General features: G+C 49.9%; 7 protein-coding genes across 7 annotated transcripts; 3 read left to right on the top strand and 4 right to left on the bottom strand.

The window, feature by feature from the left end:
• Positions 1 to 292: 292 nt before the first annotated feature.
• On the top strand, positions 293 to 948 carry CI109_104567 (uncharacterized protein; the record flags this gene model as incomplete). The annotated part of the gene is made up of 3 exons (XM_032006674.1): positions 293 to 326; positions 469 to 638; positions 910 to 948. The coding sequence occupies 3 exons, from the start codon at positions 293 to 295 to the stop codon at positions 946 to 948; spliced, it is 243 nt and encodes an 80-aa protein (XP_031859037.1).
• Positions 949 to 1,079: 131 nt separating this feature from the next.
• Positions 1,080 to 2,669, bottom strand: CI109_104568 (AmmeMemoRadiSam system protein B; the record flags this gene model as incomplete). Its single annotated transcript, XM_032006673.1, has 8 exons — positions 1,080 to 1,259; positions 1,321 to 1,582; positions 1,669 to 1,806; positions 1,893 to 2,004; positions 2,110 to 2,222; positions 2,282 to 2,456; positions 2,546 to 2,589; positions 2,659 to 2,669. 8 exons carry the CDS (start codon positions 2,667 to 2,669, stop codon positions 1,080 to 1,082), a joined length of 1,035 nt encoding a protein of 344 aa, XP_031859036.1.
• A 555-nt stretch (positions 2,670 to 3,224) lies between these two features.
• Positions 3,225 to 5,203, bottom strand: CI109_104569 (uncharacterized protein; the record flags this gene model as incomplete). The annotated part of the gene is made up of 6 exons (XM_032006672.1): positions 3,225 to 3,277; positions 3,335 to 3,860; positions 3,917 to 4,375; positions 4,438 to 4,827; positions 4,886 to 5,003; positions 5,073 to 5,203. 6 exons carry the CDS (start codon positions 5,201 to 5,203, stop codon positions 3,225 to 3,227), a joined length of 1,677 nt encoding a protein of 558 aa, XP_031859035.1.
• Positions 5,204 to 5,710: 507 nt separating this feature from the next.
• CI109_104570 (pre-mRNA-splicing factor CWC22) lies at positions 5,711 to 8,662 on the top strand (the record flags this gene model as incomplete). Its single annotated transcript, XM_065967523.1, has 8 exons — positions 5,711 to 5,829; positions 5,891 to 6,329; positions 6,422 to 6,655; positions 6,714 to 7,110; positions 7,164 to 7,402; positions 7,459 to 7,518; positions 7,571 to 8,283; positions 8,425 to 8,662. 8 exons carry the CDS (start codon positions 5,711 to 5,713, stop codon positions 8,660 to 8,662), a joined length of 2,439 nt encoding a protein of 812 aa, XP_065823595.1.
• Positions 8,663 to 9,027: 365 nt separating this feature from the next.
• On the bottom strand, positions 9,028 to 11,982 carry CI109_104571 (uncharacterized protein; the record flags this gene model as incomplete). The annotated part of the gene is made up of 16 exons (XM_032006670.1): positions 9,028 to 9,161; positions 9,285 to 9,516; positions 9,612 to 9,643; positions 9,750 to 9,845; positions 9,896 to 10,026; positions 10,078 to 10,088; positions 10,151 to 10,223; positions 10,302 to 10,442; positions 10,517 to 10,745; positions 10,800 to 10,873; positions 10,931 to 11,076; positions 11,153 to 11,273; positions 11,351 to 11,416; positions 11,478 to 11,740; positions 11,803 to 11,888; positions 11,955 to 11,982. 16 exons carry the CDS (start codon positions 11,980 to 11,982, stop codon positions 9,028 to 9,030), a joined length of 1,863 nt encoding a protein of 620 aa, XP_031859033.1.
• Positions 11,983 to 12,772: 790 nt separating this feature from the next.
• Positions 12,773 to 14,359, top strand: CI109_104572 (uncharacterized protein; the record flags this gene model as incomplete). The annotated part of the gene is made up of 3 exons (XM_032006669.1): positions 12,773 to 13,616; positions 13,672 to 14,243; positions 14,321 to 14,359. The coding sequence occupies 3 exons, from the start codon at positions 12,773 to 12,775 to the stop codon at positions 14,357 to 14,359; spliced, it is 1,455 nt and encodes a 484-aa protein (XP_031859032.1).
• Positions 14,360 to 14,604: 245 nt separating this feature from the next.
• On the bottom strand, positions 14,605 to 15,462 carry CI109_104573 (uncharacterized protein; the record flags this gene model as incomplete). Its single annotated transcript, XM_032006668.2, has 5 exons — positions 14,605 to 14,903; positions 15,008 to 15,037; positions 15,097 to 15,137; positions 15,202 to 15,302; positions 15,403 to 15,462. The coding sequence occupies 5 exons, from the start codon at positions 15,460 to 15,462 to the stop codon at positions 14,605 to 14,607; spliced, it is 531 nt and encodes a 176-aa protein (XP_031859031.2).
• Positions 15,463 to 15,682: the final 220 nt, after the last annotated feature.

The raw sequence follows: 15,682 nt of genomic DNA on the forward strand, positions 1-15,682 counted from the left end.
AAGTTGCAACTTCACACACTACCAGACATTGACAGAGGTCAGGCGCGTGGAGTCCCACATTCAAGGGCCGTTGGCCGAGAACATAGCAATGTCACGTGACTGTAAATAGTTGTGTGTGAATTGATCCCGCTGCCAACTGTCGTCCGTTGTCAGGCTCAATAGCTGATTGGGTCTCTTGCTTTGCTTTCATCGTTGATTCGCAGGTCGTCAGTTCTCTAACCATTGATCTTTACCGTGAACAATCCGCTTCGTCCTCGCTCGCCTCATTTCACTCGATCACCCTTTCAGCAAGATGGCGTCACAACCTACCATGGACGAGTATCGTCGTGCGTATCTTCCTTTTTTCTTACATCTAGAAGAAGCCATACTAACAGATACCATCTTCTTCTCCTCTTCTCCAACAACAAATCCCAAATCTACCCACACGCACCATCTTACCTGCTTTGCGATCTCGGTGACATCCCTCAGAAACCCTCCAAGATCGAGAAACTCACATTCGAGAATCATGGATCAAAGCTATGGAAGCCCGAATCGTACGGGACGAACTGCAAAAATGTTATAGAGGAGAAGGTGTCAACCACTTGCAAAACTGTAAAGTGTTGGCAGAGAAGTATGCCGGTATGATCAGGGAGAACAAGGTGAGTCTTAAGGCTTAAGGCTCTCATTCAGTCATCTTTTGCTGTAAGAAGGGAAGGTTTGGGACGGTTGGGACCTGGTAGTATGCAAAGCGACGTCGTGAACCGTCCTTGGATCTTCCCGAGGACGTGGGGATCGTTCATACACAGGGCAGGAAGGGCCACCAAACGTACTAGCTCATCACTTGCTTTGTGTTTCAATGGCTCTTTACTGGATTTGGGTCCAGGAACGTGTATTAGTACCACTGCTGACTCACCCTCTCCCCGCCCCCAGGTCCAAGGCTACAAGCAAGTGGACTCCGAAATGGCTTAGAGTAGAACGGACCGTGGATGGACATGTAACACCTGCATATACAACTACGACTGGAAACACAACTAGCAACGATCCACTTCTTCCTCTCACATCAATACATACTCACACAGTGAACATTCCTCGGTGTGCAGTTACTCGGGAATCCTCAAGACTCCGCTGACATAGCTCACACTACTATCTCTCCCGTTTAGACACCTTGAGCTTTGCTCGTATCTGACAAAAGTGAACTCGGGCTTTCGCTCTTTGCCCTTGTAAACGTGCTGCACGAGACTGAGCAGCACTGTAATGGGATTACGACCGCAGATAGTGTTCTGTCCCCATTTGTCAGTTTACGGCCGGTGCCCAAGTTGGGTGGTCGTTGTCAAGACCCACCTTGGTCTCATCTAGATATGCTTCCCATTTCTCTACTGCTCCCTCTTCTCCTGGCCTACGAAGAAGTTCCATCCCTTCATGATCCATATATTCGATACTCTTCCAGATTGGAACGTCGGGATTAGCCTCAGCCGAACTAAACCGTTTGATCAAGTCTGGCGGGGTGAAAGAAGCTGGGTTCGTATGGTGTGGTACGGGTGGGACCGGATTAGGAGGATGAGGTGCGTTGGGATAGTATGGAGTGCAGGAGAACCGAGTGCCCCTGTATACAATCGCAAAGATGGTTAGCTGCAGCCCAGCTCAAATTACAACGGGAGAGTACGCATGGACTGCTGGCACTCCACTTACCAATGACAAAAGTCACTAGAGATGACAAAGAACGTCTCTTTGTCATCCCAGTACCTTGCCAAGACCTCGTTCAACTTTTTCAAAGTGTTCCTGTCGGGATGACCAACGAGTATCGGAACAAGCTTGAGGTCTTCTCGTCTGTCCAAACCGCACCGATCAGACCATATTAGCACCTCTAAGGCGGAAGAGCAGAGGCAGGAGCAAGAGGTACTACAATGACGTACCCGTTAAAGACATGTCGGATGTATGGAAGATGCATCTCGAGCGAATGTTCTTCCTCATCGACTGAAGATTTCATTTCGGAGAACACGCCGGTCTCCCTCAAGTCGGCAATGGCTAAGGACACAAATTAGTGAACTCGGTCAAGGATGAGGAAGGGAAGCCAAGCTGTGAAGGGTGAGATACAAAGAGGTTGCGTGAAGATCAAGGGCCTGGACACACCTTCTAAATCGAGAGGGAGATCACCGACCGGCGTCTCGTAGCTTTCGAATCGTGAAAGTGCGACACCTGACAGATAAGCATGATGCGACGGACCAAGTAGGAATACCCTCTTACTACAAAGAAACATATCAGCTGATTATCCTCTGCCGGCGACTAATCGGAGACAGCTTACATCTTATCTGTTGGGATAGCTGCATAAGCCCATCCGGCCGTTGGACCAGAGTACGAGTATCCCGCATGTGGGGCAATGATGGCTTTGGCATTGCTGACTGGAGGAGCGTAATCGAGTTCGGGAAGTGGGGCCACTTTCGACAAGTATAGAGATAGCTCGGATGCGAGCTTGGTACCTTTGTGGAGACTGACCTTCAGCTCACAATGTCGTCACGATCACTTGCCAAAATATGGAGTAGAGGTATATTTGATCAGAGAGACTTACCGGAGGAGCTGTACCAGCTTCCTGCGTGAGTTGCTTCTCGTCGCCTTCGAAGTTATCGCGAATGAGCATTCCTCCTTTTGATCATATATCGAAGTAGCTATCGTCTCACTCACCTGCTTGACATTGTGCTTGAAAAAGTCGGTGGTGAGAAGCCTGAATGATAATGATAATACAAGATCAACTCTCACATATATGGTCGCATTCGCTCGGACCTATTCTCACCCACTACGATCCGGTGCTCCGCACAATGACGTTTCCCCCTCGTGGCGTGGTATGTTATGTCCTTGTGGCATTCCTTCTGAGGTGATACATGCCTGAACGTGTTTCGCTTCTTATTGTGAGTCTCGCCGAAATGTAGGTCGGCAGCAAGAGACAGTTATGTATGATGTACATTACATCTCACAAAGTAACATCATATAAATCCCGCAGGAGGATAGTGCAGCCGAGACATCGCACAGTAGTTCAACAGCGGATGTAAGAAAGCAGTCAGACTGGAAGACTGAAATGACATGATTCTGCATGAAACTTATGACAGGTACATATGTTATTTACATGGACATGATGTATATGCATTGAATCGAACCTTCAATACTGACGTCGCTCGGCGATCATTGACATGACCTCCTCACAACAGGTGACCTCGCATGGGTTTTTTTTTGTAGAACTGGGTACCAGACGCTTAGCTCATCTGAGAACTCTGCTCGACCAGGTCGACGACAGTCTTGGCGAGAGCTGGCGACATCTCCGAGTCAGCAAAGAGTGACACAGTCCAAACAAACTATGACTTACTTTCCGCTTCCACTTGCGAGTTCGCCTCAGCGTATACCCTGACGCAATCTTCTGTACCACTCGGTCTCACAAACGACCTTCCCATTTCGACCTTCGCCATTGCCTTGTCGATCTCCGCTTGAAGTCCGACGGGGTGGACAAGCTTCCTCTCGGCGTCTGTCGCAACAAAGATCGATCGATCTGGAACTTCAACCTTGACCAGTCGATTGGGAAGATCTTCGTATCCCGCATCCCAGTCAGATGCTCTCCATCCTTTGTGAGCGAGGACCGCCTCGACCAGTAGCATGTCGGATACGGCGTCACCAACAGCCTGGTTGATGAGGTCTGAGAATGCAAGGAGATGTTTGATGGCGTTAGCTGAGTCGGGGGACGTCGGCTGTGCGTCGCGCAGTGTCTGGAGTGCTTGTGGCGAAAAGAGAACAGTGCCGTGACCGTTGGCTTCGAAGTAGACGCCAATGTCGTATCGCTGAGCTGCATGATGCAGGTGTTTGACTCCAGTAGAGACGCATGTGACAGGGATGTTACGCTACAGCCTACTGGTCAGTCCTGACAACAAAAGCCTAGTACAGAGCAGCAACTCACACTGGTCAAGTACTTTGTCGAACTTCCATTGGCGTAAGCAGTCTGAACCACTCCAACCTTGAGTTTGTTGTCACCTTCCAGCTTTGCCTTTGCCACCAAATCACCAAAGAACATGGCGACCATCACCGCTATTTTGTCGCCATCCAATAATCTGAAAGTCCCCTTTGTCTCATGCAGGTAATAGTACACGATTCGATCGGCGTCTCCGTCGTACGAGCATCCCCGCGTGCCCGGCTTCGAAAGATATCCAGCAGATTGAACGGAAGGCGGTAAGGCCTGCTTGGTCTTCACGAAGTCGGCACCGCATTGCGAATTAAGGGCTCCGGGAGTAGTAGTGGCGGTGTTGATGGGATGGATGGGGATGATGTCGCCGATGTGTTTGGTGATCTCGGTGAGAGCATTTGCTCCGACACCGTTGGCACAGTCCACATATAACGGAGCGAGTGGACCTTTGCTTCCCTGTAAATATATATTTTCTGCTCAGCAACGTTGATGATAGATGGGCGAGACAATGCACTCACGATCAAAGTCTTGAATGCGGTGGCTGTCTTCTCCATATAACCCTCCACTGTTGGTTTCCCATATGAACCAGATTTGTCGTTAGTCGCTTTGACCACATAATGCAGAATGGGCGTCGTAGTCACACCAACATCAACGATTTTGACCGAAGCGCCGAAAGCCTTGAATCCCGCTTCCAACGCTTGAATGAGGTCTGGACCACTCGGTCTAGTGTCTCGAGCATACACGATCGAAGCAGGTTGGTGTAAGTCGACTCGGAGATGGGTGACGAGGGTAGTGAATGTGGAAATGAGCGATTCGGTAGTTGGGCAGTTGGCCAGAGCTGTTGCGTGGTTCTCCCAATTGGGGTCGAGCATTTCTCCAGAAGGGTCAACGAGCTTCACACCGTTGTCCTACGATAAGCTATATCAGCCACAGCAAAAGGATACTCCGAGCGAGGAGCTGACTCACAGGCTCAGGGTTGTGAGAGGCTGTAACCATCACTCCAATTGTTGCACCTTCCAGTCGCTTGGACCGCAGAACAGCGAGAAGGGCGACACGGAAGAGGACTGAGGGAAGCTTCGTGGCGCTGTGGAACGGACGTTTGGGTCAGCAAAACATCAAGCTTTGCGACGAGTTTAAAGCATTCGCCACTCACAGTGTTCTGAAACCGGCTGTACCGTAGGTATAGTTGACGTGCTCCGGCTTAGGGTACTCGTTGGCCCCGTCCGCAATAGCGTTGAGCAAGACGGCATGCTCGTGAGCAGCTTTGCCCGGTTCGGCTGACATGGTGAGGTATGGAAAAGAATGTGATTTTGCTACAGTGCTGAATTGGGGATTTGAGCTTTGTTGTTTGTGTATGATGAAAAGCAAAGGAGGCGAAGTGAGGAATGTATGAAAGGATTGACTGAATGCAGTGTTGTTCTGAACGAATCACCCTCCACCTCCCCCTTTAAACGGTCTCGTGTCTCGCGTTGACGTAGTGCAGGTGGAGGATAAAATTGATTCCGTTAGGGTCAGTGCGCCGCAGCAGAACTGAATATATAACACATCATGACTCATAGCGTTATTTGACCACCCTGTTTAGACTCTCGTAGTTCGCCTCTCGAATACAACTTGTTCTGCTACTATCCTCAAACCTCTTTCCACCTAACTCACCTTACCTCCCATCCCTCTCGTCCGTTGAGTCAAGCGCCGGATATCGCATCATTCGACAGCGCAGGATAGGGAACTGAAACAAGCACAAAACACAAAACCTTCCCGATTCTCGTCGAGCCGGAAGTCAAGTTGATCAAGATGCCTCGCTCTCCTTCGGATTCTCGTTCTCCTTCACCTTCTCGTTCGTACACACGTTCAGTATCTCCTCGCGGACGAAGTGATTCCCCAGACGATGTTCCCGCATCTAAGCGAAAGAGGTGAGCTATCAAGTCCTTATCACTGGTCACAAACGAGACGCAGCTGACATCAATGTGACAGATCCCCTTCACCCAATCCTCGTGAACGTTCGGCATCACCTCCCACTCGTCGACGTCGCGCTTCTCAATCACCCCTACCTCCACTTCCAGGTCGATCCGAAAGACCCATATCTCCTCCTCGCGTAGTAGATATCGATCCGCACCGAAAACGCGCTAGAGAAGCTGCTATCCTCCAGGCGCAAATCGACACCGAATTGAACGCAAAAGCCAACGGGAATGGAAATTCTACGGTGGCAGTTGCGAATGGGGGAGGAAAGGCGGACGAGATTGCCAAAGCCGAGTTTGCAAAGCTGTTAGGATCAAGATCGGGTGGAGCATATATCCCTCCGGCGAGATTGAGGGCTATGCAAGCTGAGGCTGCCAAGGATAAGACAAGCGCAGAGTTCCAAAGATTGAGTTGGGATGCGTTGAAGAAGAGTATCAACGGTATGATCAACAAGGTAGGTGCTGCCTCACGCAAAGAAGACGCTGTTCTACAACGTATACGTAATTCTCTTCGGTACACGAATGTACTGATCACTTCGATTTCTAGGTCAACGTGTCAAACATCAAACATGTCGTTCCCGAGCTGTTTGGTGAAAACCTCATCCGCGGAAAGGGTCTTTTCGCCAGGTCAATTATGAGAGCTCAGGCTTCCTCGTTGCCATTCACACCCGTTTTTGCCGCCTTGGTCGCTATCGTCAACACCAAATTACCGCAGGTCGGGGAACTGGTTCTGATCAGGTTGATCAGTCAATTCCGACGAGCGTACAAGAGAAATGACAAGGTACGTTCTCCTTCATACTTCATCTCAAGACGTAACCTATGCTGACCTCTTGCGCCAGACTGTTTGCCATGCCACTTCCACCTTTATCGCGCATCTCTGCAACCAATACGTCGCCCACGAGATTGTAGCGCTACAGATCCTTCTCCTGTGTCTCGACCGACCTACAGACGATTCGATCGAGGTTGCCGTTGGCTTTATGCGAGAAGTCGGCTTGTTCCTTTCGGAGAACAGTCCTAAAGCAAACAACACCGTTTTTGAGCGATTCAGAGCCGTCTTGCACGAGGGAGCAATCAGCAAGCGATGTCAATACATGATTGAAGTTTTGTTCCAGGTCAGAAAAGACAAGTACAAGGATAATCCGGCTATTCCGGAAGGCTTGGACTTGGTGGAAGAGGAGGAGCAGATCACGCACAGGATCACGTTGGACGACGAGTTGCAGGTCCAAGAGAGCTTGAGTGAGTACCCGTACCAATCTCGTCTCTGAGCCGTTCACTAATTTTCCTTGCAGACCTGTTCAAGGTGGACCCCAAGTTTCTTGAGAACGAAGAGCGATATGTCGAGATCAAGAAGGAGATCCTCGGCGACTCAGATGACGAGTCTGGCTCAGATTCGGGTAGTGATGAGTCGGACTCGGAAGAGGAGGATGAGGACGACAATGTTGCGCCAGAAAAGGCGGGCATTCAGGATATGACGGAGACGAACTTGATCAACTTGCGACGAACCATTTATCTGACAATCATGAACTCTGTGAGTGGAGTGGTCTTAAATGGTCAGGTGCTGGTACTGATGCTAGCTTTCATTAGCTCAACTTTGAAGAAGCGGTTCACAAGCTCATGAAAATCAATATCCCCGAGGGCCGAGAGGTGAGCTACACTGACGATGCTTCTAACGGTTTTAGCTGACTTTCTCTTGCAGATCGAGTTGTGTAACATGGTCATCGAGTGTTGCTCGCAGGAGCGATCTTACTCTAACTTCTACGGTCTTATTGGTGAACGATTCTGTAAACTCAACCGAGTCTGGACCGACAACTTCCAGGAAGCTTTCCAGAAGTACTACGACACGATCCATCGATACGAGACGAACAAATTGCGAAACATTGGTCGATTCTTCGGTCATCTCATCGCATCTGACGCCATCTCATGGGCTATTCTCCATGTCGTACACATGAACGAAGAGGAGACGACTTCGTCGAGTCGTATTTTCGTCAAGATCATGATGCAGGAAATGGTGGAGGAGATGGGTATGAACAAGATGTCCGAACGATTCCAGATTCCCGACTTGAAACCCGCTTTCGCGGGAATGTTCCCGATGGATAACCCGAAGAACACACGATTCGCCATCAACTACTTCACCTCTATCGGTCTCGGTAAAGTGACAGAGGAGATGAGAACGTATCTTGCGAATGCGCCAAAACTCCTCGCGGCTCAACATGCTGCTATGGCAGCTGCGGACTCTTCTGACTCCGATTCCAGCTCCGATACATCGAGTAGTGACTCCGATTCTAGTTCCGATTCCGATTCAGATAGCGATAGCGATAGTTCTTCGGATGGTTCCAGATCTCCACCAGGAAGAAGGAGGAGGAGATATTCTTCCGACGATTCGAGATCACCACCACCGAGGAGAAAGAAGTATAGCGATGATGAGCGATCCCCGCCTCCAGCGAGACGAAGACGATATTCTTCCGACTCGGCTACACCTCCACCGAAGAGACGACAAGCGAGCAGGAGTCCTTCCCCACCTAGACGAGGTGCATCTCCGCCCCGTCGAAGGAGGTATAGCGATGACAGAAGAAGTCCATCACCGCCCCCTCGTGGTGCGGCCCGAAAGCGAGCGAGTCCGTCCCCCCCTCCTGCCAGGAAGAGGTACACTCGCTCGCCATCACCCGTGAGGAGGAGGAAGTACACCCCTAGCCCGAGCAGATCACCTCCTCCAGCTAGGAGGAGGAGAGATGATGATACGCCTCCAAGAAGGAGGAGCCCGAGTCCGAGGAGGTATGATAGGCGATAAATCAGTAAGGGCAAAATCGAAGTAATTGAAAATGGCGGCGTGAAAGGGTGTCGAAGTAGTCGAGCGATGAACAAAATTGAGGTTCTGCAGAGGGTATTATTCACTGGGAGTGAGTGAAGGGTGATCAGAGGTACAGGGGTACGAGTGTCGTTTCACCAACCAAAAGCAAATCAAATGTATATGCATCGTTTCGCGCACAATCTACAGGGGTGTTTTCCACCTGCTTCCCACTTGAATCGCAGCACCATTTACCGAGCTTGAAACATAGTAAACGGTACATGCGGTATGATAAGCGAGATCATTGATTGTCCCCTCCGTCTTCTTTGCGCGCTCTTCGAATTGAAGGCCTGGGTAAAGTGTGGAGATCACAGCTTTGCCCTTATCGACGATACCTCTGATCCTTGTGCCGGTGTGGTGGACGCTCCTTCCCTCTTCTCCCATTCTCTCAGCGCGATGATTTTCAGTTCTTTCTTCAATATCTTGCCATTCACGTTCCTCGCTATCGTCCCAATGCAGACCAAACGAAATGCGTCAGTCGATCTGTACTCTTCACCCCCGTCATTGACGCTGACAGTTCGCAAGACCAAAGAGCATAAAAATAAAGGAAGGAGGGGAAACTCACGTAATTGTCCATCATGAATCAACACCATAGCTGGCACTGCATATCTGGGTAATAATCCCTTCACATGTCCAATCACAACTTCCTCCGACACTTTACCCGAATTGGTTTCGTCTCGTAAAGATACGATAGCACCTACTACTTCACCGAGGATCGGATGAGGTAAGGGAAGAGCGGCAGCTTCGGATATCGAGGAGAGGGAATAGAGGGCATTTTCGACCACAGATGAGGGGATCTACGGAGTGGATCAGGTATGAAGACTAGCTTAGCTGATGACTCGTTTCGCCATGGTGGGGGAAGAAGGAAGGGTAAACTTGGTTGAACACTCACGTTCTCGCCACCGCGTATGATAATATCTTTTACTACAGTATATGGAAATGTCAGCCTTGACCTAACATTTAGCGCCATATTGTACGGCAGTACAGCGAGGACCAGGGTAGACCCAGATACGCTCTGAACGCCACTCACATCGATCTTTGATGTACAGGTATCCTTCTTCGTCTACACACCCCGCATCACCGGTATCTAACCATCCCTCCTCATCAACCGCCTTCCGCGTGGCCTCTTCACCCCATGATCAGCGTTGTCATCAACAGCGAGCGAAGCAAGCTCACCCTCATCTCCGTAGTAGCGTTTCATGACTTGCGGTCCGCGGACTAACAAGAGCCCCGTCTGACCAGTCGGTGATGTCTTGCGGGTGTCGGGATCAACTATTCTGATGTCGCATATTGGTACCGGTGGTCCACTGGTCGCACTGTTAGCTTGTAACTGGCAATGACATTGACGAGCTACTTACGTGCTATCTGGCTATGCGAGGCATGTATAGCGTTAGCATGGTTGTCGATTATGTCAAAGTCAGGACAGCTTACCCTCGTCAAGTAGTCCGCTCCGGCTACCGAGCAGACATACGCATTCGTTTCTGTCAAGCCGTAACCTTGCACCCTGCAGGAAGAGTCAGAATGAGCTATATTCGTGTGACGTGTGAACCTCAGTTCCTGGTTCACAATAGGTCGAGCTTACAGTCCAGCTTTTGGCCATCGTTTTCTCACTTCTCCTGCCATCTGTTTGCTCGGTGGTGCACCGCCGTAGAAGACTGTATCGAATGTCCGGTCTTTTGGCAGGTCTGGTGATTGTAAGATCGAATTCACGACAGCTGGAACACTATCACCAAGCTACGTCAGCACAGCCGTCTTCCATGGCACATCTTTTTACACAAGAGAGTTTCGCTCGCTCACCCGCCAATGACAGTAACTCGTTCCGTCTCGATCACCCTCACTGCCTCTTTCACATCCCACCGTCTCATGAGCACCATCTTTGATCCAGCAAAGAACGCACGCATGAGCCATGATAGACACCCCGTGACGTGGAACAGGGGGATGGAGAGGAGGACGGTACGTTGTGTATGTGAGGGGTTAGGAAGGGGTGGAGGTTGAAGTCCCGCTCGGAGGGCTGCTCGCGAGGGTGCTAAGAAGGACATTAGCGGATATTAGGTAGAAAGCGTATCGGGCTAATACCTACCGACGAGACCTGACCAGAGATTGGAGAGTGCCATTCGTTGTGTACTCAGTACAGCTTTAGGAAATCCGCTCGTCCTACCATGGTCGCATCAGCTTGCTTCCCCTACACAGGATAAGTTGTTGCTAGCTCACCCAGACGAGTAGAAGATGACAGCATCACTCTCTGGTCCCAAACCATCTAAGCCTTCATCGCTTAATACGTCCTTTGCAGCATCGGTCGGCGTTTGAAAGACTTCCATCAAGCTAGGAAGATAGCTCGTCTCGGACCAGCAGTACATCTAGAATCATGACAAGAACATGATCAGCCCTGCCTAGCTGCAGAAGTAAATGCTTTTCGGACACGCTGGGACTTACGTCGGGTAGACCGGTTTCTCGGACGTGCTGATATGGTCCTAGTATCTCTGCCCTATCTTCGTCGAGCAGGACAAGAGAAGGCTCTATCATCTTAATAGCGTAGACAAGCTGCTCTCGAGGTCTGATGGGACGCAACTATCAGCCGAACAATTTCATAGGTACCAACAGGCGACGTGAGGACTGCGTTTGTATACTAACAACCATGCGTTGAGACAGACCGCAACGCCTCCTATCAGATGTGTCGCCACGAAGGCCACCACCCAGCTATACGATGAGACCTGTTATCAGTATGATTACTTTGGTGTGGGGAGCTACTCGCACATACCCCGTACAGTTCCTACCACCAATGACAACCTTACTCCCAACACCTAGACCTCTCGCTCTCATCCACGCCGCAAGTCGCAGAGCCATCTGCAGAACCTCTCCAAAGGTCACATTCTCTCTTGGATCTAGCGTATCTTTTGATGTCGAAGCATGTGATTGTCGAGTCCTGAATGACTTTGGGACAGGGAGTGGGGAAGAGAGGAATGTTCGGTCCGAGTATGATTGTAGACTCGACAGGAAGAATGAGCGGAAAGTGGGCGGGAGCTGAACGGGCTGATGTGTGAGCTTGGATGCTTCTGTAGCATGGAGGATGGGGGATAACGTACATGCTTCCATGTCCTGACTCGTCGACCGTGCAGTACTATCTCTTCCATCTCCAGTACAGTCCCAGGAGCCGTCAGGATGCGGTCGCCTGTAATCCGTATAAGGTGAGCAGTCTGCGAGAACTTGAGTTGGGATGACTTGGTGATGTACTTACATTCCGCTATGCTCGGTTGAGGTGCCATTGCTACACTCGAGCTTTACACTATTTTACTCGAAGATTATTGAGGTGTATGCAGGAGCATCAAGAGTCGAGATATTTGTTGTTGTTGCCCCACTCTAATCACTCGAAACAGAGTTCGGAGATCCGAAAAACTCGAGTCTAAGCGGGAATCCATTACCGGCCGAACCGAAAGACGCATGCATGCTCCCTTGGGCGGACCACCGCTCCGAGGATGTATGTCATCAGTGGATTCGGATTGTACTGCGCATCGTTTGACTTATGCATGGCGACATGCCATACATTTAGAGCTGCCTGCCATTCAGCCTCATGTCTGCTGTATGTGTTCGATAACAACGAAGGACGCTGAGTGTAAAGTGAAGACTGGTTCAGACGAGGTCCGTGCAACAATGACTGATTGACTGCAACGTGTTTGTGGCGTGTGATACTGTATTTCAATATACTCACTATCTCTTCGACTCTTTCTTTCATCCTCTTTCCGTTTCCCCTGTCTAACAAACCATATGTCTGCGAAGACACTCACCATCGCTGTGTCCTCCAGTGCATCGCGCCGTACGAGCTTGTCCCCCTCAAACGTAGGACTTCAACAACTCGAACTCGAACTCGGTCTCCATACTCACGATATCTAAATACTTCCTTCCTTCCTCCCTTTCCTGCCAGAATCATTTCCGAGAGCCTCTGAGACCTTGAGTCTTCCTTGACCATATCAGCGCGCTTCATTCCAAATCAGCGCCACTAACACTCCGCCTCCCTTCGTAGCTCATCGACGTTGAGCGGTCTATCAAACTAATAACATGAACGAAAAGGGGAAGGAGGAGGAATGCGATTTCACGGTGGTTCTCCAACAACCCACACCAGGCCCATCGTCTCCTCTAACACCGTCAACTCCAAATTCAAGAGCTGGTCGACGACTTGGCTCCATCGACAATCCCATCGTTATCGAGGAAGAGAGTGACGGAGTGGGTGAGGATGATGACGTGATCATACTCCTCTCACGACCCGTGTATAAGAAAAGGGAGGGAAAGCGTTCCACTCGCAATCGCGTCCTCTCACCACCTCCCTCGACCTCGACCTCTACGACAATCCGTACTCTCAACAAGGTCCAGACTTCGCATAAAGACCGCTCTGCCTCTTCATCGCACGCCCCTATTACCTGCCACCTTCCCACCCCTCCACCATCGGAGTCCCCCTCGTCGCCCATTTCAGTCCGCCTGACTTATACATCAATAGAACGACCTATCCCATCAATCAGAGACCTTCCATTCGACTTCCATTCGTATACCGGTAAACATCTTGGACTTCGTGCTAATCGAGATATCAAACGGGGCGAACTCATTATCAAGGAAGAGCCATTCTTCACCCTTCCGATCGGCGATATTGACGAAGACATCACTAGTGATCACATTCTCCCTTTACTACCTCTTTCTCAAGACTGTCAAGGCCTATTCCACTCTTTCACAGGTAGGACCGACAGACATGCCGACAATGACCATTATGTGAACATTATCGAAACCAACTCGATCCCTCTCATTAGCAAAGACAGTCAAGCCTTGGGACTGTTTCGACATATCTGCCGAGTGAATCACTCGTGCACTCCCAATAGTGGTTGGTCATGGGTTGAGGATGAAGGGAATTTGCGTGGGTTTTCATACGACTCACAGTTCCTCGTATGATTGCTGACCGATAACCGTAGATTTATACGCTTACACCAATATCGATTGCGGAGAAGAGATAACAGCCTCTTACCTTCCTCAGAAAGGTATAACTCTATCTTACGCACAGCGACAGAGACACTTATTGAACGGTCATGGATTTGTTTGCCTGTGCGACGCATGTGCGACCAGCGCCATACAAATTGTCGAGGCCGACACTTCGCTTGCGCTCTTCGAGTATCTCCAAGACGAATGGATGGAGACCGACCTCGGCGAGTACGCTGCGGACATCCACGACGCTCTGAGGAAGCTGAACCAAGCCAAGTCTATTCTCCTCTCTAATGACAAGTTCAATGCGGTCGGAGACGTTCTGGAACAACTATACGATGTGTATGCGATTCACGGCATGTTGAAAAGGTCTAAAGACGCCGCACTCCAGTGTCTGGATCACTTCACGGTGTGTCTGGGAAAGAAAGCGGCCGAGCAATCCCGATATGCAGCGTTGGCGATGGATCCTACCCTGTTTGAGCGCTGGGCTGAGTTGGATAGTAGCAGGGAGAGAAAGAAAAGGAAGCGAAGGAGGGAAGACAAAGCAGTGCGCATGAGCATTAGGGTGAGTTAAAGGCAGTGACTGGGGTTGAAGAGACATGAGGGGGATTAACGGATGTCACCATGCTCTTGATATGACAGATACGCAGGTCGTACGAGGATACATTTGCATCGGATTAGGCGGATCAGGGGTGAAGGGGACTTGAAGAAAGAGGCAAATGCTGTGATTCATGCGAGATTGGGTTGTATATGTTTGATGAATGTATCCAGTCGTCGTGGTGTCGATGGGTGTGTTCGGAATTTCTCTCCGCAGCCCAAGCTGGGCGACGCCGGCTGATAGGACGGTCCTTTTGCTCTTCTTCATTCTTTGGTAGAGTTTTTGGTCGTCCACCGTTCCACTGTTTCCTTCCTTCTGTACTCCTCACTCATCCTCTTCTACCCACTCCTCTCCCATCCGAATGTACCAACCCCACATCCATCGCCTCTCCCAGCCCATCTCCCCCAGTGACGGCATCTATCTCGGTGTTGGATAATCCCTCTAATCTCAACTTCTCCTCCACTATATTCTTCTCTTCAGCCTTTCGACGTTCGTTCTTTTCTCTCCATCCTCGAATTTCGGATTCGGTAGCTATTCTCCCTTGTAAGGCGAGTGAAGCGCGTGCTTGACGTCGAATTTCGTTTTCGGCTTCTCGAAGGCCGTGTTCGTATTTGAGCAGATGATCGTCTGTTGTGGTCCAAACCAATCAGTATGGGTAGAATGTTGATCGAAGCAGAAATCATGTCGAGGCTTAAGCTCGACAAGTTATAGGATAGGCAATTCCAACTCACCCGCTCCGACAACGAGACCGAATATAGTAGCTACGCAAGACATTTTTATCAGCTTTGCACTTCCCCCATCCAAGGAGAAAGTCACATACCAGAGGTAGTGAGGAACGCTTTCAACCCAAGTGTTTGCCGTCTATCGTCGACCGAACCCATCCGGTATATGAGCTTCTGATATTCCGATCGAAGAGTCGACATACCTGAACAATGGCCAAGAATAATGTCCCGCCGTACAGGCTATTGCACCATATACCGTCCATCTCGCAGCACCTCGCAACCCTCCCGCAAGTTGGATCTCATACTGCATTCCTACCTAATCAGTACTGTCCCAGATCACATCACTAGGAGCGAGAGCAGAAAGTGGAGGTCTGATGTCCGATCCAAGAGTAGAAATGACGTACAGCTCTTTGTTGATGAGCTTCTCTACGCTGTTTCTCTGCTAATGATGCTGATGATGGCATGTTCTCTATCTCCTCGTGTTTTGTCAATTCGCTTCGGAGCTTGTTCAAGTTTTGTTAAAGGTAGTGTAGTGATGGTTGAATAGATAGATGATGGGTGATATCGATGATCGAGATCTTGAATCTGCCGTATCTTGTCTGTTTAAAGGTGGAGGTCGCCGCTCGTGTAGGCTAACGGCGTGCGTGATTTTACAAAGGAATTACCGGTAAGACCAATTAGAGC

Source organism: Kwoniella shandongensis, chromosome 8 (genome assembly GCF_008629635.2).
Source record: "Kwoniella shandongensis chromosome 8, complete sequence".
Lineage (NCBI taxonomy): Eukaryota > Fungi > Basidiomycota > Tremellomycetes > Tremellales > Cryptococcaceae > Kwoniella > Kwoniella shandongensis.